Source organism: Catharus ustulatus, chromosome 4 (genome assembly GCF_009819885.2).
Source record: "Catharus ustulatus isolate bCatUst1 chromosome 4, bCatUst1.pri.v2, whole genome shotgun sequence".
Lineage (NCBI taxonomy): Eukaryota > Metazoa > Chordata > Aves > Passeriformes > Turdidae > Catharus > Catharus ustulatus.
Window position 1 is genome coordinate 75,598,611 of NC_046224.1, and position 24,990 is coordinate 75,623,600.

General features: G+C 40.5%; 2 protein-coding genes across 2 annotated transcripts in view; one reads left to right on the top strand and one right to left on the bottom strand.

Annotated features, from left to right (window-relative positions):
- The first annotated feature begins 6 nt into the window (after positions 1–6).
- Positions 7–7,454, top strand: LOC116995095 (aldo-keto reductase family 1 member B7-like). The gene is given in 11 exon segments (XM_033057457.2): positions 7–151; positions 838–1,005; positions 2,005–2,121; positions 2,558–2,635; positions 3,075–3,197; positions 4,335–4,441; positions 4,631–4,654; positions 4,656–4,710; positions 5,662–5,745; positions 6,562–6,644; positions 6,972–7,454. Coding segments are annotated over 11 exon segments (951 nt in total). The 5' UTR covers positions 7–82; the 3' UTR covers positions 7,015–7,454.
- Positions 7,455–8,102: 648 nt separating this feature from the next.
- The window catches only part of CALD1 (caldesmon 1), an 81,984-nt gene continuing 65,096 nt past the window's right edge, over positions 8,103–24,990 (bottom strand). Inside the window, 11 exon segments of the mRNA XM_033057465.2 lie at positions 8,103–9,785; positions 10,673–10,706; positions 10,940–11,020; positions 13,061–13,156; positions 14,101–14,232; positions 15,545–15,623; positions 15,723–15,766; positions 21,908–21,972; positions 21,975–22,047; positions 23,162–23,203; positions 23,205–23,412. Of these exon segments, the coding sequence (XP_032913356.1) occupies positions 9,757–9,785; positions 10,673–10,706; positions 10,940–11,020; positions 13,061–13,156; positions 14,101–14,232; positions 15,545–15,623; positions 15,723–15,766; positions 21,908–21,972; positions 21,975–22,047; positions 23,162–23,203; positions 23,205–23,412 (883 nt within the window). The 3' untranslated portion in view covers positions 8,103–9,756.

Genomic DNA, 24,990 nt, shown 5'->3' on the forward strand with positions numbered 1-24,990 from the left:
GGCGGGGCCGGGGCAGCTCCGCTTCTTATAGCGGACCGACAGACGGACAGACAGACAGACGGACGGACGGACAGACAGCGCCATGGCCATCCCTTGCGTGGAGCTCGGCAACAAGATGAAGATCCCCGCCCTGGGGCTGGGCACCTGGCAGGTAGGAAGGCAGAGAGGGAGGGAAGGGATCCGAGATGGCGAAATAAAAGTGGTAAAACAGGAAAGCAAGCGCCTCTCTGGAAGCGGGGAGGGAGGGGATCCGAGATGCTGAGATGTGAAATAAAGTTAAAAACAATAAAATAGAGAAGGAAGCGCCGCTCTGGAGCGGGATCCGTGCCCTGCGTGCGGCTCGGAGCGGCCGCTTGTGTAACCGGGCGGGATGCCAGGAAACATGGGCAGCGGGGAAAAAGCAACGAAAATAAATGTAAATTAGGGGCTGGAGAAGGTGAGAGGAGGCACAAACAAAACAAAACGGAAAGAGACGAGACTAACCAAAAAGAGTTGGGATCGTGGTCCGAGAGGGGATCTGAGCGCGGACCCGCCCCAGAGGGGAAAATTTGGGAAGGTGAAGTGGCGAAACCCCTTGGGCACAAGAGGGACCAAAGAGGGGAAATGCCAGTGGATATTGCGCTGTGGCAGCGGCAGAGCTGAAAGCCTTGCATAAGCGAGCTTGGTTCTGCTCTGTGCCCACTCCCTGCACAAATGCTGCTTTGCCGTGGGATTTCAGCTAAATGTGACGAGCGAACTCCAGGAGCAGAAAGGGGGGGCTGTGAGCAGCTGTCACAGCGCTGAGCCCTGCCAGGGGGGACATGGCAGAGCTCATGGTGGCCTTCTGTTTGCTTCCAGGCTCCCCCGGGAAAGGTGGAAGAGGTGGTGAAATTTGCTATTGATGCTGGCTACCGCCACTTCGACTGTGCCTATTTCTACCAGAATGAAAATGAAATAGGGAATGCGGTGCAGCAGAAGATCAAGGAGGGAGTTGTCAAACGGGAAGACCTCTTCATTGTCACCAAGGTACAAGGATGCAAGATTGTTGGGGCATTTAGCTTTTCTTGCAGAGGAACCCTTGTTGTATCTGTAAAGCAACACAGGGAGCTATTCCCTTCTCTGACATTCACTTCATGGTTTTCTCGCTGTGTCTTAAAAGTCGCATCCTGTATTTGCAATTTGGACTTGGCTTTATCAGGAACTGCTGCCCACTTAGGAAAGTTGTCATAGCTATTACTGATCTGATAATTTCCTCACATCGATTAAGTCGATTGTACTGGATGTTCAATTGGACACACCCAAGAAAAAAAAGGACAGTTGTCTGGATTCATCAGTGCTGAGCAACACATTTGAAAACTGTATCATGTTCAAATGGTCCTGAAAGGGAACAGAAATCAAGTATTTTATGCGTGTTTTCTTCATTCCTTTGTGTCTTCCACTTGTCCCAGAAGTATTCCTTACCAAAAAGAACAGTTCAATTAATAAATTTATCACTTGGGGTTTTCACCAGCAAAATCCGAAAACTGAGTACAACTAAGACTTTCCACATTTTCCACTTCAACAAAAAAGCTTTGTTTTTGTTAAAGAACATGGTTTAATTTAATAATACTAATTCTTCTACTTAAACAACTTGAATCATGATTTCAAAAATGAAGTAAAATTGGCAACTGTTCTCAATGTGGACAGTTAAAAGGGACAGAAAGAAGGTATCTATGAGCTGCTCAATAGTCAAAACTTAGGTTTAAAAAAATAATTTTAATGCTAGCTTTGCTGTGTCAGATACACTTGCCAGAGTGTTACATTTAGAGCTGAGAATATCTTCTCCTAAGGGGGAGTGACTCATTTTCATGACAGTGGGCTTTGTGGTATGTTTGTCCTGCCTTAGCAGTGAAATGTTACATCCTCATCTTCAGCATGTCCTGGCTTCAGTGGGGAGAGAGTTTTCCTCCCAGATCTCCAGGTGAGAAGCTTCTATCCCCTGGGGGAGCTGTAAAGTGACATTTTGGGCTTGCTCTCTTCCCACAGCTGTGGAACACGTTCCATGAGAAGTCCATGGTTAAGGTAGGGTTCAAGAAGAGCCTTGCTGCACTCCAGCTGGACTACCTCGACCTCTACCTGATGCACTTCCCCATGGGATTCAAGGTAGTCCTGCCCTGCACACCTTTCCTCCTTACCTGCCCAGGAACAGGGTGCATCCTCTCATCTCTGCAGTCACCATCTTCATCACACATCTGGGGTTCAGTTGGCTCTTCCCTGATCCTGCTGGTAGCAAGAATTTGGTCACTACAGTAGTGGTGTGGTTTAGCACAGGGCTGTGGCTTTTCCTGCCTGTTGCCTGTTCCATTCTCTCCAGATCTGCAGAAGTTACATAATTATTGCTAATCCCCACACCCTTTGCGTGCATGGACTGATTTTGCAAGATATGGCCCTCATCCAAAGAGAATACCAATAGACACACATCATTTTAGTTATGCAATGTGTTTAAACAACCTGCTAGTTTGCTGCCTGTAAATGCATCCAAAGTGCTAGTACACTGTAGGAAATTCAGCTCTTTGTATTATCTGCCTTGATTTAACAGGCTGGTGAAGAGCTGCATCCTCTGGATGACAAAGGTCACAGTATTCCCAGTGACACAGATTTTCTGGACACATGGGAGGTAAGTCAATATTTGCTCCTCTGAGCAGGTATCAGCACTAAAGAGGGAGCAGAGATCTGTGTGCAAAATGAAATTGAGGGATATGTTTGGGTATGAAGGACAGCCACACACAATTTTATTTTAACCAGACAGCTGCTTGTATCTCTTGTTTGGGGATCAAGACGGGGATATTTTTAGTACAGCTAAAGAGTAGGAAGTTATCAGCACTGCAGGTGCTGTTCCCAAAATATTTGGATACACACAGTGGTAGAACCAACCCTTTAGATAAATTTAGGTGTGGCTGTTAGTTTACTGGGTGTTCATACAGCATACTTTTATGTAATCTAATCTAGCGTGAGTTGTTTGCTCATTTGCCACAAGCTAGTGAGAAACAAAATAATGCAGTTTGACAGTAATAACACCAACTCATTCCCACACCTTGCTTGTCCTTACTCATTAGGCCATGGAAGAGCTGGTGGATGCTGGTCTGGTAAAAGCCATTGGTGTCTCCAACTTTAATCATGAGCAGATTGAAAGAATCTTGAACAAGCCAGGACTGAAGCACAAGCCTGTAATGAACCAGGTGAGAATTTTATTTCCATTCCTCAGCTAACCTTGCAGTCTGGAATCATAGAATGGATTAGGATTGGAAGGTACTTTAAGGATTACCTAGATCCAACCCTTTTCCATGAGCCTTCCACTTAGAAGTATTCCTAAATATATTTAGAATGTGTGTGTGTGTATATATATTATTAGAGTTTACCTAAATTAATATAATATATAAATATACATGTTCTATATAAATAACACATAATTTAGTATAGTATATATTTAGAGTAATCTTAAATATATCCAGCAAAATCCCCAGTGGGAGTTTCTGCACCAGCATGGGACTGTGCAGGGATGCACAGGCTCATTTTTTCAACATAAAATAAACCATTCAACCTCATTATAGAAAGGAAGATGAAGAGAACATAAATTCTCATCACATACCTCATGAATGTAATCACAGGACAGCAGCAGCTTAGGGACCTTCAGATTTTCTTCCACTTCTTTGCACTCAGCTGAGGGTGCTGAATGCCCATCTCTTCCAGATGGGGAATATCCAGGGAAATCCCCACACTAGCTCAGATGGAAGTTAACTTCTGTACACATTTTTCACGTCACCATGCCTGGTAGCAAAGCTCCAGTGTTCAGAAACAGCTGTTTTGTCATAGCTTCTGCCAGCTGAGCAGCATCCCCCATGGAGCTCCTGCTGCCTTCAGGACATCTCACCCAAACATCTATTTGCAATATGAACTTGCTTCCTTAGGTCAGCTCAGATCTTCTCCCCAAGCTTCTTCAAAGGCTCTTTGAGGCAAGGAGAGGTTGGGTGCACCAGAGCAGAAAATAAACTTCAGCCATTCTGAGCTGCCCTCTGACAAAGCAATCTTGCCCTGCAGTAGTCCAGCAATTGTTTCCCAGATTCCATACAGATAACACTTTCACCCTTCTCATCTATTTTTTGCTTTCTGTGGGTAATATGCAGCATGACAAAGCAACTCTCTGCTAGCCCTCTAGATACTGCTGTGACGTGAATAAGTTTTTCATAAGATAGATTTGAAGCATGACACTGTAAGTCAAGCCTTCACATTTTCTGCCACCCAAGAGGATTTAAAATGTATTGCTCTGCAGCTCAGCAAAGTCTGCCTCTTTATCAACCATCTTTCTGTGCTTGCAGGTGGAGTGTCATCCATACCTGACCCAGGAGAAGTTGGTCAAGTACTGTAAATCCAAAGGGATTGCTGTAACTGCATACAGCCCCCTGGGCTCTCCTAACCGCCCCTGGTAAGAGATCACTACACAAAACAGTGCAGCTCAACTATGAAAACCATTAGTATTACCAGAAAATTAGGTAAATGATGCAGGTAAAATGAGAAAAGGTCTGTTGTCTTGTTGCAGATTATGTCACATGATGTAAGGCTCCTACAGGGAAGCTATCACCTTTCTACTACCACCATCTCTATTTTCTAACAGGGCTAAGCCGGGGAACCCACACTTATGGAAGATCCAAGATCAAAGAAATTGCAGCTAGACATCATAAAAGCCCTGCCCAGGTAAGCTGTCAGAGCAAATTATTCCTCCTCCTCAAATGTCTTACAAGCCAGTTCTAGCAGATGCTACTTTCTCTAGAAATACATTACAATGGGGCTGAACTTGACTCTTCATTCTGCCCAAGCTCTTAACAGCATTCATTAGAAATATCAGCTATTTTCTAGGAGGTCTTGAGTGCCAAGGTGTGGGGTGGACTGATCAGCAATGGTACATGCTTACCTCAGATATCCACCTTCCTAAATTTTTCCTTTCTCCAGCTAAGTTATTCTTCAGAAGAGTCCTGCAATTTGGAGACATTTGATTGCCTCCAATCTGCTCGTGTTCACAAAGAATTACTGAAAGCTGCTTGATTATTTAAGATTTCTTCTTTTCTCTATTAGCTTTGCTAGTCACACAAATGAGTTGTTGCCTGGGGAGTGCAGAACCTGTACTTCAGACAAAGCCACATGCTCATATGCAATGAAATATTTTAAGACAGGCAGATCAGGACTAAAACATTGTATGCAACAGCTCTTTTTGGGGGGGAGGATGACTTTCAAATTCTATAAATATGTTTTTCCTTTTATGGACTTCCAAAAGCTGAACCTTTGTGAGGTATTTACCTGTAAGCCCAAAATGATCTGTATGATCATTATGCCCATTGGGTCTGAGCACTCATATAACACAACCCAGAGCATCATCATTTTTTCCCCTCTGCTACTAACCTAAACAAAACCAAAACAAATCCACAATGTAGAAACAATATAGGCTATAAACAATTACAGTTTGCCAGTCTACTGTCAAATACATGAGCAAATCCTGGCATATCAAACTCCTGTGTGCAAACTTCCAAAGAGTGAATATGGTTATAGAAGAATAAATTGTAGATTAAAAAAAAAAAAAAAATCCATAAAATGTGTTTGAATAGATTTTTTGGGACCCCAGTGTTCATGCTCCTCGTTGCTCTTTCCTAGGTCCTGATCCGCTTTCTGATCCAAAGAGACATCATTGTCATTCCCAAGTCTGACAAACCACACCGTGTGGAGGAGAACATGAAGGTGAAGCATTTGGAAATGCTGCTGGTTTTGTGCAGGATAGGCACCCACACCCATAACCCCTCTGTGTTCCCAAGCAGCACCTGAGTTACTGGAAGGGTAGTACAGAGATTTGAGCACTGGGGCTCAGCACTGCCAAACCATCTGGGGAGAAGCCTTTTGTTCCTGCTAGGAGAGAAATGGGTTACACCAGGGTTGTCTGAGCTCTGCTGCTGCAGAAAGGGAGCCCCAGGTTTGGATTTGCCCTTGGGAAAAGCTTAGCAAGTCCTTAGGGTGTAAAGGAACAAGCTGTGAACACCAGATCTGTTGGAGTTTGTCTCACTTTGAGGCTGTGGCTCCCCTTGGCAATGAAGTTTTAGCTGATGTTTGCTCGTAAGGTGACACATCTTATGTAATACCTCTGTTTTGCTTTCAGTCCATGGTGAGAGGGTTTGGAATTACTTCTTCTATGAACCCCTAGCAAGAACTCTTAGATGATACCCAGTAGCCCTCTCTCCTAGCAGAAAATTTACCTCTAGTTTCAGTATTTGTGACACCTGAGCACCTGAACTCTTCTCTGTGTGCATTGCAACACCAAGTGCAGTGGTGTTGGCATTCAGCCACCCAGAAATGCAAGACCTTGCTATGGCCAGCACTTCAGAAAGAAAAGGACTGCCTTGATGACTTCAAGGGTTGTTATTTGCCTGAGAAATAAGAGGATTGCTTAACTATGCATAATGCATTCCTACCTCAAGTTCCAGGTGCATGAAGCACACTTAGTAGCTAATTACTCATGAACCTAACTAAAAAGAGCTTTTTTTCCCCCACTTTCTTTGCTAGGTGTTTGACTTTGAACTGTCTAAAAAAGAGATGGATGTCATCCTCACCTTTAACAGGAACTGGAGGGCAGTTCCAGTGGTGCAGTATGTTCCTTATTATCCTTACTTGTCCTATTTCTGTCTGTGTTTTCATCTCCCCTGTCTTGAAAACATACATGACCAAACCCAGGGAGAGCTCCTGCTTTAAACTTTACTGAGGCACACCCTGGCACTTCAGGAGGGAGATTGATTTGGAGTGTTCCCTCCAGCATATTGGTGTTCCAGGGGATTTCTCACAAGCCTGTGTTCAGTTTAATGACAGCTGCAAAACTTGAGCACATTGGCTCAGTTGGGAGGGAGACTGCAACAGGGAAAAATGCTGCTCAAGAAACTTTCTGCACTGCTTCAATAACAAGGTCTTTCTCTTTTCAGAGCTGTGAACCACAAGGACTACCCATTCAAAGCAGAGTATTAAAGACAAGACCTCCATTTACCTCCTTCCAGACTGGATGTACTCTGCAGCTTCATCTTGGTTTCTTCTCCTGTAATTGATAATTGTTATGAGCAGTTACTTTTTCCTCCTTTTTAAAGGAGACCACTAACTGATGTAAGAATGCAACAATATGGTTGGGTTTTTGTAAAGATGCTTAGGAGAAATCTGGTTTTGATTAGCAGTAAAAAAGACAATGCCTTTTCATTTCCTTTTTTTCTGGTGTTCCTTAATTAGAGACATGTTTAACAAAAAACTAGTGACTTCCATGGGGTTTTTTAAATCTTACTTCCAGTGTGGTCAGTCATGAGTTACTGTCAAAGAATGTTCTAATTACACGTTTTTTTTATACATCTGTGATTTTTATAGAGTGTATTTCTAATGCTTTAAAATTTTATATGAATAAAATTTTATCAATAACAAAAGTTGATCAGTTTAGTCCTTAAATTGCTTTATATAATTTGGCATGTTTTTCTAAAGTCTGAGGTTTTACAAATTTTCATACAGATAGAAAAATAAGTTTCTACAATTCCTCTACAAGGACAAGACATACAGGTTACCTTGTGGCTTATTCTTCAAAACAGGATTGTGCTCCAGCTAGGACCTAAAGAACAAAGGTGTAACTGCTGCCTCACACAGCCCTCCCTCTGAACACCTAGAAACTGAGCTCCTGTGTGAAGTCAGCATCATGGGCAGGGAAAACTCACAGTAAAACCCAGCTCTGCCTCCAACACCAGACTGGGAGTCTCAAACATAAAATTACATTTCTGCAACTCTGCTGGCAGTATCCAGAATATTACACTCAGACACTGGTTGGCTTTATAAGGAAACTCTTCTTCAAAACCACCAAAGCAAACCCTGAGACAGTTGACACAGTTCACTGACAGTCTCACAGTTAATTGCTCTAAAATATTTTCCAATAGAGTTTGCTAAGCTGAAGCCAAGCTGGTTTGTGGCATTGAGGAGAGACATCCTTAGGGGTTCTTCACCTTATCTCACAGAGATGAGTAACACATTTTCTATCCCACTTACAACAACTGGTCCATTCCTACTCATTAACAAACAGGGGCTGCTGATGGAAATATTCCATTTATTGCAGATGCAGTTTCAGAATACATTGTTTGAACAAATGTTTTTTATTGCAGCTGTCAGATATATTTGAAAGACTCAAGAGGAGTGTTTACAAAACTCCCAAACAAAAAGCATGACAACTCACAGACAATGTCAGGCACAGTTTCACCCCCTACAGATAACTTTGTGCATCTCTCTGTGTAAACAAGATGTTTCATCCAAGCAGGGGAGCCCAGCTCTGGGTTGAAATATAACATTACACTTCTTTAGGAAGAAGTCAGATGCTGTAAGGCATGGAAATGGTGATAAGGGAGGTCCTGGGGGTTCTAATGCGCAACAGAGCTGTTGACAACGTGCTCAGGGGCTACTCGAGTTGCTCAGTTTATGCCACCCATACACTGTAGGATGTAAATGCTAAACTGTATGGCATGTAAATCCCAACCAAGCTGACGTCCTAGAGCCATGTATTTACTATATACAAATGAAAACATCTGTAAATAAGATATTCAGGAGAAAGAAGTAAAAAGAAGCATCATAAAGATAGAGGTTTACTTCATTTTTGGTGGACCTGGTGTACAGCACTGATGGATGGCAAGATTTAGTGTACAGGCATTTGAAACAAGCTCCAACTCTGTTTACATTTTTTTTCTTTTTAATTATGGTAGTTTTATATAAATTAAACTACAACATTTTATACAAGTGACCTATTTTTGACCCTCTATACCCTTACCTTTTCCTCTTTTAAAAACTACTTTCTTTTTAATTACCCATTACTGGGCAACTGACATTTAAATTTTTTTAATACTTATCTCACCATACCTCTAATGACAACTATGAAATCTTACTACAGAAAAGTGTGTGATTTTGTCTTTATTTTTTTTTAAAGCTGTGATATTGGCTAATTATGTATGTTTATTGCTAAATATAATACTCTAGCACATATTAAAGCATTCTACCGTTAGTAGTGCCTTTAGGCTAAACTTTGTAAAGCTATGTGTGTATATATATTCTAGATTGCATTCAATTACTAGTTACTAACAACAAAAAGAAATACCAGTACCGCTGTCAGCTAACATAATCATCCAAATTTAGGTATTAACTTAAACTAGAATGGAAAAACTGATACTTAAAAAAAGTACAAAACAAACAAAAAAAAATTAAAACACGTTATTGATGCAGTATTTCTCATGACATGGGCAACATACAGAAAATATTACATTGTCAACTAAAGATATTTCTTCCATGCCTTAGTCTAAAGTGCAGAAAGAAAAAGACTTCTGTATTACAAAAGTAACCATTGTTTTTACAGGTTTGCTGCACACCTTTCCCAAGCAACTTCACTTTACATGAGTTTTGGGTTGACCTCTAATGCCAGCTGAAATCACTGTTCAGATACATATTTATGACTATCAGTAGGAGAGTCTACATATTTCACAGCATGGGTTTCTTTAGGAATAAAGGCTCTTGTGCAAAGGCAGTACTATTCTGATGAATGTCTAGACTGATTATTAAATACAGTGCTAATATACATGGTTTTAACTGGGATAATGCAAAAAGACATTTTGGTAAATAAACATAAATATAAAAAGAACAATTTAGCACTTTTTCCTTTTTTTCCCCCCCCAAACTGATTGGTCCAGCGTCTTTAGTGGCCTTCTACGGTTCTTTCTCAAATTGTTTCAAACCTGCTGAGAAAGAGACAGATTAAATATGGCTTGAAACAACCCAAACACATCTCTGACACTTTGGTTTAAAAAAGGACAAGAGGAGCAAGACAATTCTGCTTTGCACAGCTCTAAACCAAAAAGAAAAGTCGACAGGAATACCATACCACTGGCATTACATAAAACCATTAAAAATGTGAATGCACATAATAAAGTGCAGAAAACCAAGAGTTTTTCGATATTTGATTGTTTCACTCTTAGCAAAGAATCGAGGGATGCTGCAAAGCATCCTTAAAGTTATTAAATTGGTCAATGAACTTCCATTCTTCCCCACTGGTTCTTAGCCACGCAAGTAGTTTAATTGACTTTATTTGGAGTGCTTTAAGTTAAAATAAAAATAAAAAGCTAAGAGGGCTATTTTGCTGATTTCTTTCTGTAAAACTAGGTTGTGCTTCACCAACCAGCGGTTTCAAAATTAAAATAGCATAACTGTTTTGGCCTTGAAAATACACCAATGCACAGCTCCAGCAAAAGCAGTTTCTCAACCACTTATTTCAATGATATTGTAATGGAGTTTTTGAAAGGCAAAGGTATAAAGGGGTTTTTGGCATCAATGTGATGCCAAAATTTTAAATTTTACAATTTAAAACACAGGTACACCTATGAAAAAATGTGGCAATATTTCTATATAATAATAGGCATAAAAATACTTGCATTGTATTATTATATATATTGTATATATATATTTATACTGTATATAATCAAATATTGTATGTATTATTTTATTAAATATACATATAATAATGTATGTTAACATTATATGAATAACATGATTATATTATATATATGTAATTCTATGCATTAAACTATAGAACAAGGTGCAATGTATGCATTAAGGCACTACTTACCATTAGTCTCTGATTTTTTCCCCATAGCTGATACCTGTTTGAAAAAGCAAAAAGCCGTAATTAGAATCCCACATAGGAGAACACTGCTATTTATAACAAGCAAAAAAATCAACTCCAAGCAGAGGACAGATGTCCACACACAACACAGCTCTGCCACATAGGAATACAAAAGTGACACACTGCTTTCTGAACCTCACTGTGCTTTCTTTGATAGATAAATGGTGGGTTAGTGTCAGAATATTATCCTCTAAACAGAAATGTTGTTACCTTAGAGGAAGCAGCTGGCTTCTCCACTGACTGCTTCTCCCAGAGATTACGCTTGCCAGATACATCTCCTGGTCTTAAATCCTGTATTTTTAATGTCAGAGAACAGAAAGCAACATAAGTTCAAGTTTTTTCACTTGTCAAAGAAAAAGTTAGAACGCAACTTCCTCACAAGAGAAGTTGAGGAATATCCACCAGAGGTAAATATTATATTGTCTATCATTAGAAAGAATTATATTTCACAAAATAACTCCACACATATCCATGGTTTAAGAAAAAAACAATCCTGCTGCATCTATTTCATACGACACAGACTGGTCTTAGTATGTTCAACTTAGGGAGTGCAGTGAAGAGTTACTTGCCAATCAGATTTTTACAAAAAAACATACATAATTTTTGCAGAAAAAACCCACATTTTTTCAGGGACGGTATTTCTGCTAGGGAGGAACTCAAAAGTAGCTTGTCTTGGTTATTTTAGATCAAAATCAAAACACTTTATTTAAAAATGTGTAAAAAATAGAGCTGGACTTATAATACAACAGAAAAGCAGCTCCTACTCTGCATCCTGAAATAGAGATCAGTGCTTTTCACTGTAGTCCTTCATATCCATTTTAACTTCCATTGCATAATTTGCTACCTTATGATGTGCCAATCATAGCCTGATAGAAAAAAAAAAAAAACACCAAACAAAAAACCAAACCAAAACCCAAAACACAAGAGGTAAAGTCATTAAAAAATAGTACTATTATCTGAAAATCAGTGGAGACTTTAATAAAAACTCCAAAAATGTCAATTTTCAGTTTATTGGGGAAAACAGAGGAAGGAAGAAAGAAACCAACTTTATCACCAAGGTATTTGCAGTGGATATTATCACAAATCCATTTCCACAGTCCTGAAATAATTCGGGATCTGTGATTTCAGTTCACCATGAAACTGAAATCTTTGCACTGCCTTGAATTCAGTATTCTTCCAAAACCCACAAGAATCTTGATGGTCACAAAAACTTCGAACATTTCTTTACTTTAGCAGAATGTGATGGGGGGGGGGGGTGGTGAGAAGTTATTTGCAAAATAAGAAATTCTAGGCTTCCCTTCAATTTATCCTGACTAAAAAAATAGTAAAAATCACACATTATAGATGTATATAAACCTTCATAGTCAATTATAAACAGGTTTACCTGACCAACTTAGCAAAGAGACCCCCAAAGAAGAAGAATAGGAGGAGGGCGCGTTCCTTCAAGCAGAGACATTGAAGAAGAAAGAACAATCTATTGAGAAAGAGGGAGATTAAGACATAGATAGAAACAGTTGGCTGAGGGAAAAACAAGAGATTAGTTTTACATTACCTAAAAGATGCAACTTCAAAGAAAGAGAGAAAAATCTGGAGGCAGATTCTATAGTGGACAATGCTGCAAATTTTAAACTCCTCTTTTAGGATGCATAGGAGTGTGAATTGAGAAAGTGTTTTTCAGGCTGCATTTTTTATAGAGGGCAGGTGAAGTGGCAGAAAAACTCACAAGGATACGGGAAGAAACAAGTTCTTTAACAAAATCCTGAAGTTTAATCATTGATACACAAATGATTCTCCAATATGGACATTGACATTCCTGCTCCTCATCCTTACCCTTCCCAGCCCATGTTACCTCTTCCTGCCCCTTCCCACACGGCTGCTTCCCACATTCCCAGTTTATTACCTCCATAGCATTTGCTGCTCTGATTCTTGCTGAACTAATGGGCAGACTAAAGGGCCTTCATTAGGAGTTACATTTAGGCTCATGAAGAACTAAATTATTTCAGTTGTGTTTTAAAACATACTTGGAAGATTTTCACAGGGCAAGTGTGTAAGTATGTAATCTGGGGTCTGTGGCTGATAATTTCTAAACTAATGGTAAACCTTTTACAGGTGGTAAATTAAAGTTGTTCTCTACCAGAAGTGCTTCTCTGAGGTTTAAGGTGAGGACTGCCCTGTTTCCTCTCCCCATTTTCTGACTACCAAGAAGTCAGCACCCAGAGGAGCTCTGTGAGCTTCCAAGAGGACACAAAGCAGAGTTCCTCCAAAGGCCAGCACCTCTGCCCCAGGAGAGAATCCACCTACTGAAGCGATGGTTGTTCCAGGTTTACTTACAGAAGGTTTTGGAGCAGGGGATTTGTTGCTCTCTGGGGTCTTGGTCAACCACTCGTTGATACGACTGGAGACACCAACCTTCAGTCCAGCAGTTTCCTGCAAAATGATAAAATGCAATCGGAAGATGTTCAGAATTGCTTCTGCTCTGATTACCATGGTTTAGATTTAAAAGCAAAGCCAAGCCTGAGTTTAATAGAGAGGTCTTCACTGAGCTTATAGCTTGCTCAGAGACATCCTGTGTGCTCTGAAGGTGCTGTCCCTATGAATTACACTGTGCTACTGCCCTCTAGTTATTATATACATGGACTGACAAAAAACATCTCCACTTGACTGCTACACAGTGATAAATGTCAGACAATAAACATGCTGTTTCCACCACAAACCCAAACCGCAAAAATCTTCAGCTTAATAGAAAGAGACATCAGTTCAAATCTACCTTTTTTCTCTTCTCAAACTATTTTTTTCAATAAAAAGCTACACAACAGAGAAGTGACCTAAAATTTAAAACATTAAATCTTTAAAAGGCTAGAACAAATACTAAAATTTAATTCCTCTCTGTAGTACCCCACTTCAATCTTTTGCCTATGATAAATGCTCACATCAATTTATACAAAGAAAATGTTGCCTAAGGATTTACAAAGAAAAGATAAAGGTCTCAGAAATACTTCTATGAATTATCTAGAAAATATCATCACTATCCTGCCTATTCAAATCTCTTCTGCTCCCCAAAGAATTTTGCCCTACTCAAAGAATTTCTTTGTACTCTGCTTGAATGCCCCAGATGTGTTTTCTAAGATATCTGATGTGGCTCTGGAATGTCTCATAACTGAGCTCAGTAGGTCACTAAATTCTTCCATTATACTCAAATATTGCAGCCCACCACCATCTTGTGGATTTCTGAGGTCTCCAGGGATCCATTGGGATATTCTTCACCAGTAATGCCAAGAGGAGCAGACAGGCTTACCCAGAGGAACAGGAGCAGCAAGGTCAGGTCCAGAGCATAATTCTTTATAAGCACTAGGTTAAATTAAAACACATACCTTATTTGGTGTTCCTGCCCCAGAAGGTGATGAAAAAACATTCCCTTTCTCCCACATGCTCTTGATATTGCGGACGCCCTCAGCTGGAACGTGAAGGTCAGAAGCTTTAGCTGGTCTTGAAGCCTTTGTGCCCTGGGGGAAAAATTGGTGTTTGGCATTCAGGGCTGGATCTGCAGGGTGGTTTGACCCAGGGAATGCAGCATTTCTAGGTTGTTCTAGCAGTGATCATGCAAAGATGAGGAGGAGTACCCAGCTCCAGAAGTGCCACTGGGACTCTCTCCCCTTCTCCATTTTGCAGTCGCACCCTTGATACAGCCAGCTGTGAAAATGGCCCTCACTTTTGTTGTGTGTTTTTTACCTTTCTAAAACCATGGCAAACCACAGCTCTACACACAACAGGCTTTAAAACCTTAGTTAGTGCCTGGATCCTGGAAGCCTGGCTCTTTTGGGGACTGAGCTAGGGAAATCCTTTTGTGCAGGGGCAGGGGGAAAGGTGTTCTGTCATTCAGCGTCAGACTGCTCCATCTATCCCAGACAACTGAACCTCAGTATTCTAGGGTTAAATCTCAACAGTTACAACATGTTTGAAATAAGATGTTCTTTCAAAAAGCGGATAATTGGGTGGGAGTTTCTGTGTGGTTTTTTTTGGGAAATGTGTCTTTTGCACAGTTACTAAAATCATCAGGCCAAATTCTTCCTCTTTCTTCTTTTCAAAATTCTTGCACATTTTACATATCATAGATTTGATGAGAATAACAACCTGCATGAGTGATGCTTTGCCTCCCTAATTGCAAAGCAAGCCAGATTTGACAACTTATGGATAAATCAGAAACTCAGCAAAGGAGATATTTCAAGTCAGATGGCAGCTGGACACATTGGTATCCATCTATTTTACCTTGGATTATGGACAGAAAAAGCCCTCAGTTCTGGCTCTTAGGCACAGTTGTCAAAATCAGCCAGAGTCAAATTCTACTTTTTAATGTGATTTTTATTTCCCTTTTGTCACTGCTTAACTAGTTCTCTGCAGAGTACATCTTTGCCAAGGAATTTCAAAGTGAGGTGGTAGCCAGCAGCACAGAGCAAGTTCCTTGTTCTCCTAAATAAGCTTTGCTCAGGATGACCACCAGCTCTGTGCTGACAGGACTTCCATCAGCCAAGCAGAGGATGTGACTCACTCCAGATGCTGACTGAACCCTCCAAAGCTACTGCAACCTTACAAAACTGAGCAAATTGCAGCACAGAAGGGAAGACACAAATCTGAGGTTTTGTTTAGATCCATCTCTAGATGTTGGTAACAGATGTGCCTCAAGCATTTTGCTCTTGAAGTCATCTTAAAGAAGAGTTTGAGATCAAAAAAATCCTGCAATTCTTGAACAGCAAAACAAAGGGTGATTAAAGCCCCAAGGCCATTAGTAACTAGATCCATTTACTGGAATTAACTTACCTCAATTGCACTGGTGTATTGCTCAAGTCTACTGTCAATCTTTGAGACAACTGCTGTTGTCTGGGTGGGCTTCATACCACTATAGGGAGCAGAAAAAAAATAAAAAACCAAACAAGAATTATTATTCCCTCCATTTAAACACTGCTGTTTGAACTGAACTTACTGTTTATTGCTTTACCTCTTTTGAGCAGATTTGTTCAAAAATTCTGTTCGCTCCTCTATCTAGAAAAGAGAGGAACAAAACTTTAAGTTTAAAGTTCATAGAGCCAGCCTGTACAAGGCCAGCCTGAAATGTCATTTTAAATGTCAAATGAAGTCAATCTGAAAGAGATACAGTCCAATAGAAATTTCACGACACAAACAAAGGTTTTATGGATAGGAGCCTATTATGCTACAGATTCAGTAAAGTGGATATATTTTCTGCATGAATATTTGCATCCTACACATTTTTTCAGTGTCTCATATGTAGCAAGAGAATAAATGAACAACACAGAAAGAAGAAAAGGGAAGAAGTCTATCTCATGGAAGGGATTGACAAAAAACTATGTCATGCTCACATGTCCAACACAAGAGCAAGTATGCAGCTCTTGAGACAGACAGCAAATTTAATAAAGTTTTTTGAGCTGAGACATCAAACTAGGCCAGGTTTGGAGCTCAGCCATAAAGCCTCCCTTGCAGTTGTTTTTGGAGGACACTAACAATTTAAATTTGAGCTCCAAAAAACCCATCAGTGTAAACCCTGCTCACGTTCAGGCAGAGTCACTGCTGTATCAGTACCTACCAGCTGTTGTTATACAAACTGCTATCTGACATTTTATCATCATTTTCTACTCTGTAAATAGGAAAATATTGTGACATTTCCAGGGAGGAAGCTCACTAAAGTCTCATGTGCCTTCTGTCAAATCTCTCAATACTTCAGAGAACTCCATCCCTGAATTAAGTTTTAAAACATTTCATTTTGGAGGGTGGGGGAATGGGAGTATGTGCATCTGTACCTATTTGTATTCTGGGTCAAGAAATATTTTCATCCAACTTCCTCAAGTCTTATCCACATTTCATTGTTTCACTTCTCATCCTAGGCTGTACAGTTTCACTTAAAAGTAAAATACATGCAAGCAGTTCCAGGGGATTGAAATGATTAATAATCATCCTGGCTGGATTCCTGGGGACTCCCCAGTGTCAGCAGGGCTCTCCATTTCCAATTTACTTTAAGCTGACTGCTCTGGCACTCGTGTCTTTAAAACAAGGCAGTGACAGCCATTCCTTTAAATGGTTCTCTTCAGTGCCTTCAGCATCCCAGAATACCAACTCCCACAGCAATCCCATCAAAGGGCATGCATGGTTTGTCTCTCAAGCCTTTGCAAGCAAAAACTCAGGCAGCTCACTTGAGTGCAGAATTTGCCAAACGAGCTCACTGGAGGAACTCCAGCTACCACCCATCCAGCTCAAAGCACCTCTGAAGCTCTAAAATACACATACAACTTACAGAGTCATTTCCACTGCCAGTTTTAGCTGCCAAAACACGAGCTAAAAGCAGTCCTGAGTGCAAAGATGGGCTTTGCTAGGACAAATCCCCGATTTCAGTGGAGGGATGTCACAAGGTGGCAGCAAAAGACCAGCAGGAGCCCTGCACACTCACAGGAAAAGGTTACAGCTCTTTCAGCCAGAAATGCAGCCAGCAATGCCACAAAAGGAGCAAGTCAATGGCACAAAAAACGATGAGTTATTCCAGCAAGAGCCTCCAGTTTGTCCCCAGTCTGTGCCCAGTTGCACCAGTGAAACCCTGCTGGGCAGCAAGGACAAATGGTAAGGGCTATGTCAAAGAACCAGACTCAAGGAAACTGCCTAATAATTCATTTACAGGATCTTCACACTCTGATGTGCACAGCAGTAAAAACCAGTAGGCACTGGTGGAAGAGGAGGACAGCTGGGAGGGAAGATGGAAATTATTTTTGTGGTTGCAATAAAAAGATAGAAGTGGGGTTGTTCTTTAGCCACTGGTAACAGCACTTCTCAGAGCACCAGCTGTGGGATCAGGAAAAGGACAGGGGGTGCTCAGAAGAGGAGAGTGAAAAAGCAAAACCAGAAAACAAACAGGAAAGAGTTAGGAAGAAGCCCTCAGAGCCGAGCAAGGCCAATCTGGAGGGATAAAATACCTTCTGCACATTTATGTGAGGATTTATTCAAAAATATCCTTCTCAAAACACAGCAGAAGCAGACATGGAATACACCTAGAGCAAACCAACCTGTACACACGTGCATTCAACATGTAAGTCAAATACATTTAAACTGCACAGCAACATCTAAAGGTCATTTATCCACTGCACATCACACAAACTCCATGCAAAGAATTTAAAACGTTTGGCACATACAGTAAACAGTATGACAAAATAGATCTGTAAAAGAAACAGGCAAAGCAAGGTGGTTAGCATAAAATGCAAGATGCTTTCCCAGTTTCAGACCAGGTAATAAGAACAATTTTTCATCTTAACAGGATCTTGTTAAATAGCTTGGACTATGTTTTGTCACCATGGAATACTTTCAGAACACGGACATATCAAAAAAAGTCAGCTTCTAATTGTATTATGACCAGACAAAATGAGTTAACACACAATATGAGACCATGACTTGGGAAACAAAAAAACCACTGGATATTCCCAGAAAACTTGTTTCATAGAAAGGTATTACACGATTCTTAGGAGTCTTAAACTGTGTATTGGATATTATGCAACAGAAACTTCTAGATGGATCTATAGAAAACTCTTCTCAAAAAATATGCCAAGGAGGAAGAGGAATAAAAAATGAACACAGAGAACAGCAAATGAAAACAGTATTTTAATTTTGCCTCATATCTAGCATGTGTAAGGACCTAGTGGAAATGCATTGGAGCAGCAGTCCCTGGGAGAGGCTTCTCCTTATCCTCCCTGAGTGGCTAACACAGTCTCTTGCTTCATCAAGCACACTTATGCTTTTTCCTGCTGTCAGCAGCCTCTGAGCAGAGTGTGCCAGTTCAGCTCAGTTTACCTACCAGACTCAAGTGGTGCCATCAGCATAAAAGATGGGAAAAAACAAAGTCACAAATCCTGATCTTACCATTCTGTTTTCCCTCTGCCACAAGAAGAGCTCATCTAGGAAGAACTGATTATGTGGAGTCTAGTTCTTTCCCAGTTGTCAGGTATTGAGAGCAATAATGAGATAGGACAAGACAGGTTTTTAAGGAAAAAAAAAGTCTCTGGAAAGTCCTATCTTCTGTCTTAGCTGTCAGCAATACCTTGCAGAGAGTGCCACATCAGTCCCTGTTTCCCAGGAGACATTTTCTCCAAGGACAGGGATATCCCAGCCTCCTGCCATTGCTCCCTCCCCTCAACACCTAGTAACTGCTTTTGCATTTCTCTAGGGCTGGTGTTCATTCCCAAGAAGAGTACTGAAATATCCTGTTCTCTCCTGATTAATCTAGAGAACAGAATACAAGGACTCAGTAACCTTCCTTCACAAAGAAACACAAGGAATGAACTTGTCTAAAAAGCAAAATGATCAACTATTTTCCAGGAAATTTCATTTTTTGAATGCATTGTGTTTTACATGAACTAAAATAAGGAAAGGACAAGCTAGAGGCAAATGGGAGAGCAGCAGAGGTTGTTCCAGGCTTTGTCCTTATTTAAAAAAAAAAACAAGATAGAGGACAAAGGTTGAACAGAAGTTTGGTACCACTGCAGCCCACAGGGTGTCCCCCCAGCCCTGAGAAATCCAAGCTGCTTCTGTCCCCGAGTTAATTATGAACTGGGCTGTATCTACTAGGCACATTTTCTGTTCACTGTGCCCTCAGAAAGAACCAACCCTCGAGCTGTCACTGTGAGGACTCCACACTGTGCTAGCTCTGCTGAAGTAGTGTCTCAGGTTAGAGGGAAACACTGTTAACTGCCAGTGAAAACAACAGGAGTTGTTTTATAAAAGCATGTATGTATATTTTGACAATATTTGTGTACGTTTACATTTGGGCATCCATGAGCTGTGTCATACATGGAGAGGAGCTGCCTGCCTGATGGACAGATGCAGCATCCACAGGATGGCAATTACCTGCTCAGGTAATCTCCCTTTCCTTTGTTCCTGTAGCTCCCTTGGCAATCAGCACGCCTACTTCCCTCATATAGCCACTCCTATGAAATTATTTTTCTTCCCAAAAGCTCATCCCATCAGGAAGGACAGGGAAGGTGCTTTGCCAAGTTGTGACCCAGGAGAAGTCAGAATGTGCACATGTATCATATAGTGTTTTTATACTGAGCCTCCTTTTTTCAGTATTAATTCCAACCACGCCACCCACAGCTGTGCATTTGGGATTCTCACATGGACTCATGGCAGATCTAATAAGGTGATACATCCATCAAGGCAGCAAACCTATGCCAGATGCTTTACAAATCAAAAGATAACTTGGGCAGAGCAGAGCAGACAGTGAGAAAGCTGCGTACCAACCAGGTGAGAGCAGCCTGAGAAGTCAGTCCAAATTAAAGGTAATAAAACAGACTGTCTTCTAACAACTGGATTTTGACACCAAGTTTCACATCAGGTTAATAAACTGAGATTACTGTCCCTCAGCTCTTGACCACAGAATGCCAAGAATCAGTTTAGGGTGTGAACTCCTACAGCATATCTACACTGGCCACCCACAGACACTGGACTGGAATCTGTAAACTATCACCAATTTCTCAGAGAGCAGAAACAGAGAAAGAGGAAAAAAATGTGTTGAGTTGTGCATATCAGGTTTTGTAGCAAACAACTTCTACCTAGCAAGACACAAAACCCAGTATAAAAAAAAAAATAAAATTGTACCTTGGATGCCTAACAACATCTGAAAAAATTCATCTTTCCTCTGAAAATACACTTAGAATAGTGTAGATCCAGTATATAAAAGTATCTGAGAGCTTTTCCACCTCCTGCCAAGTCCAGTGTTATTTCACACTTCCCCAAAATTAGGATCTATATCCTTTTTACTTTGTGTTTTCAAGTACAATTTCCTCCATTCTGAACCTTCTGCAAATCAAAGCTCCAAATGTGTGCCATAAACAGCATCTCAATAAACAAAAGCAAAGGAAGTCCCTCCCAGGAGGGCAGGGAAGAAGTTGTACACTTACAGTGTCTGTTACAGACATCATCTTTAGCAACCAAAATGGCAAGACCAGGTTTAACTAATCAGAGCAAGCCATGAAGCTTTGCAATTTTTTCTCTCCACTGTGTGCATTCTGTTCCAGTATTTCAGGTTCAAATGTGTCTTAGAAGCAAAAGGCAACTCCATTCAAAAACATTTGGATTCTGTATTCGCTAGAACTGGACCCAAAACCCAGACCTGAATCCCCAGACTGGATCAAAGTGCAGCTCTCTGTGAGGGAAAAAACTGATTTTGTCCAAAAGCAGTTTTCATTCAACAGTTACAGTTTTAATCTCATGGAGATCCAGTTCATGGTTCAATGAGCTGTTACCTGGTTCTTTTCTCTCCTAGTTCCCACTAAGTGAACTTTTTGACAAACATTTGGGAATTCTTAAATGACTAATGACACAAAACAAAAAAAAGGAAAAGATATTTGAAAATATTAATAGATCTGCAGTCTGAGCTTGAGCTGAGAAAACAACTGGACTGATTTCCAAAACAATCCTCCCAATAATTTCAGTGGGGCCAGGATTCCCTCTTCCATGCCGAAAGACCATTTAATTGATTTATCACACTTCTAATATAATACAGGCCACAAAAGACCATTTAGAAATCCTGCAGCAAACTGAAGGGTGAGGTATTTCTTGTTATGTAAGAAAATGAAATCCAGCCCAGTACTTCTAGATGTTATTTTTAGGGGGATTAGACATAAGCTAGAATTCCCATACAGGTCAGTTACAATTAATGATGATTAGCCTGAATATGCTTAAGGACAGTCATCTGGCAAGCAAGAAAAATAACTGTGGATGTGGAAGGAGTGAGAGAACATTTGTGACTTAATGGTCTTAAGAGATCTTTTCCAATCTAAATGATTCTGTGATTCTACTCCAGTTCACAGAGCACTTCTATAATAAATTTTAAAAACGACAGTAATACAGCTCCAGGTTTCAAATATAATTTTTCTCTTGGAGGTGAAGATCCTTTTGGAGATTCTTTATCAAGAAGAGACAGCTGCCAGTCTAGTCTCGATTTTTAGGAAGGAACTCAAATTTCCAATCATCTCAATGAATGAAGTCTTTCAGCTAAAGGCTTCAGGCTAAGTCTAGGAAAGCATTTTCTTAGGTCTGATAACAAGTATTTCAACACTGCTTTTGATGTTGGTTTGGACTACAAACCCCATTACTTTTTATGTGCCATATAGATGTTAGTGGGGAGGTTACCTTGAGAGATGAACCTTTAGGACTGAAACATTTAAATGGTTTCTTGTCTTCAGATACACCATCCTCGGCATCTTCTGGCGTTTTTCAGCAGCTTCAGCCCTTCTTCTTTCTATTTCTTCCTTCATCCTCCTCTTTTCCTCCTTAAAAAAACATGAATGTTTACTCCTTCTTTCAGAAACTACATCACCATCACAAGGCTGTGCAGCCCTGCAAACATTTACCAGATTTTCTAAAAAGCAGATTTTTATGCCAGTCAGAAAAGTTCTGTGTGATGTATAAAGGTGTTACTGGCAATCCATCAGAGTGTTAAGGATGCCAGGAAGACAATTAGTGTGTGCTGCTCTAGTGTCTCCTCACATTCAAGTCATCAAATTTATTGTCATATAGTTCCACTTAGAGAAAAGGACACAAGCTCAGTTTCCTCTGTATTCTCATGTATCATACTGGTATTGTTCTTCTGTCCCTCTACTCTGATACTTATTGTGCCAATATTTAACGTGGAAAAATCACTAGGTGGCCAGGAAACCCAAGATTAAATGCTTGCAGATCTCCCTCCAGAGATGAGTTTTGCTTCATGAGCTACAGGTCAAACCTGAAGCCCTCAAAGCAACATCATTGTGAGCATTGGTCCAGTAAGGTATTGTGCAATTTGGCACCTACTGAGTTCTGTTGTAAAGAGCTTAGTACATTGATGAAATTGGCATTCAGCTGCCAGATACTGTCAGTATTATTCATTCACCATTTGCTTTCCAAACAACTAAGATTCCTAAATGATGCACCAGAGGCTTGGAAATCCTATTTGTAGAGTCCCTTGGCAGAGGAAGTACAAGAAAACAGATGTGTTGTCAGATGTCAATATTTAAATAGACAAGAATATCTCCCTAATGAGATCTAGCCTATTGTAAGTATATACAACATTAGCATTCCAGCCCATCTGCAGCAGATAAATTTTGACGCGCACTTTGTAATTCAAAGTGCATAATGTCAAAAAAGTCCTGTGGCTAGAGCACTGCCCCAAGATTTTGAATCCCCAAGAAGATAAGAGATGAATGAACAGATGAAATCCTGACTGGTGAAAACAGATATTAGAGCCCTGCCTTTGCTAAGGCTAGAATTAGATTATTTTGTCTACCCTGGACGCTGCATGGTTTACTTTTCACTAGGCAATGCTGAAAAGAGTCGTTGAGTAATGCAAGGAGAGTGGAAGTAAAACATGAAAAATGGAATAAACCAAGTCCAGCACTCCACACCTACCTCCTCTCTGATTTTTCTCTCAGCCTCCTCCTGCTTCTTTTTTCTGCTCCTCTTCCTCCAGGATTTTCCGGCGCTCCTCCCGCCTTTTCTTCAGCTCATCCAGCTCTGCTGCTGCCTCCTGCTGCTTCTCCTTCAGCTTCTCCAGCTCCTCGCTCTCGTTTTCGCCCCGGCGGCGCCGCTGATCCTCCAACCTCTTGAGAGCCTCCACGCCTGGCTTGGCCTCCTCGGAGCTCCCTTTGACACCAGAGCGCCTGGCAAGGCAACAAATAGAAAAAATGATGCCATGGGCTTTCCCCTTCCCAGAGCCATGGGCTTTTCCCTTCCCAGAGCCAGGCTCTCCAAGGTGCTGCCTCCCAAGCCGTTTTGCTCCTTGCAAGCTCTTGCTGGCCACAAGCGTTTCCATCAGGCGTTGCCAGGCTGGGATGTTACAAGGAGAACGTCTCCCATCACTGCCAGGGAGGAAGGAGTCTCTCCCACAAGCCTGAGAACTTGTGCCACCCCTATTTTATGTTCTGTGTCATAAAGGATGCACTAATCCTTTGTTTTCAAAGGCAAATATTTTTTTATAAACCCTCTAAAAAAAGACAAGCGTCTTTGGGGACAGAACAATTTACTTGACCCGGGAAACAGGTGGAAATAAGAGAGGAGAGGGAATCTTCCAGTTTCAACATTGTTTTTTAAAAAAAAAACCTAGTAAGATTCCTATCTCAGTTATAACACCCATCACTAACTCCTCCAGCATGTATGAAAAGAAAGGTTCATCATTTTGCTTACATTTTCTAGGGAAAATACGACTTTTTAGTAAGGAACTGGAAATTATTAATGGTAACTTTCCACAGGAGAAAAAACCAAGAGTTTTCCAAGCAGCTGTAATACATGAGACAGAAAGAAATAATGCCAAGAAAATCCCCCAAACCTGAAGAATTTGCACAGGTGAAGAGCATGCTTCCAACAGAGTCAGATAGCATCACCTTGTTAAATAATTGCCTCAAGAGTGTTTAGACAAATGTCTGCTCCTTAACTGTGTTTAATGTTACTGCTGACAAGGAGATAGGTAACTAAGATTTCTAAGCATGCTATTGACAAAAAGACACAAGATGAATGTGTTTATGGAATTTTTAAAAAAACTTTCTGTACTGTTGGCATCTAAAAAAACCCTGGGTATAAATGACTTCATTAATGCAACCAGAGTGTTGCAGAGTATAATACCACAAGACAGCATAAATCAAAGATTCCAACAGTAATTGTTAGAGATGACAATAGGAGAACCAGAATCCATATAAATTTGCAATCCTGTCAATCACACCCAATCCTGCAAAGATGCTCTTCGTTCAGACAGATGTCTCATGCAGATGGAGTCAGCCATATAAAAGAGGCTGTAAGACCAGAGCTAAATTTTTGTTGTTTCAATATCACAATAAAATCTACTAATACAGAGTTCTCTTCCTCCACATGATCTTACCAAATCGAATGAAATTTGGTTCTAGCATGGAATTAGGAATTGTATCACTAAAAAAAACATATGACAAGTTAATTTAAGTGGCCACAAATAAGGGTAGTGATGCCAAATTACAGAAAGGAACTCCTGCTTTCTAAAATGAAAAATATATATACAATTGACCAAGTATTGTGAGACTACATTGAAAATTTAATTTGAAATTTCATTTAGCCCTTTCAAAAACAAAGTGAAGAGCAATACCTGAGGTGTGATTTTGAGTGGGTGTCCAGCCTGGAATACCTCTGATTCAGTTTGCAGAAGTACTGAGAACCCAAAATATTCCAGAGGCCTCCACAAGGCACGGTGTAATTTCCAAAGATCCAATGTACCT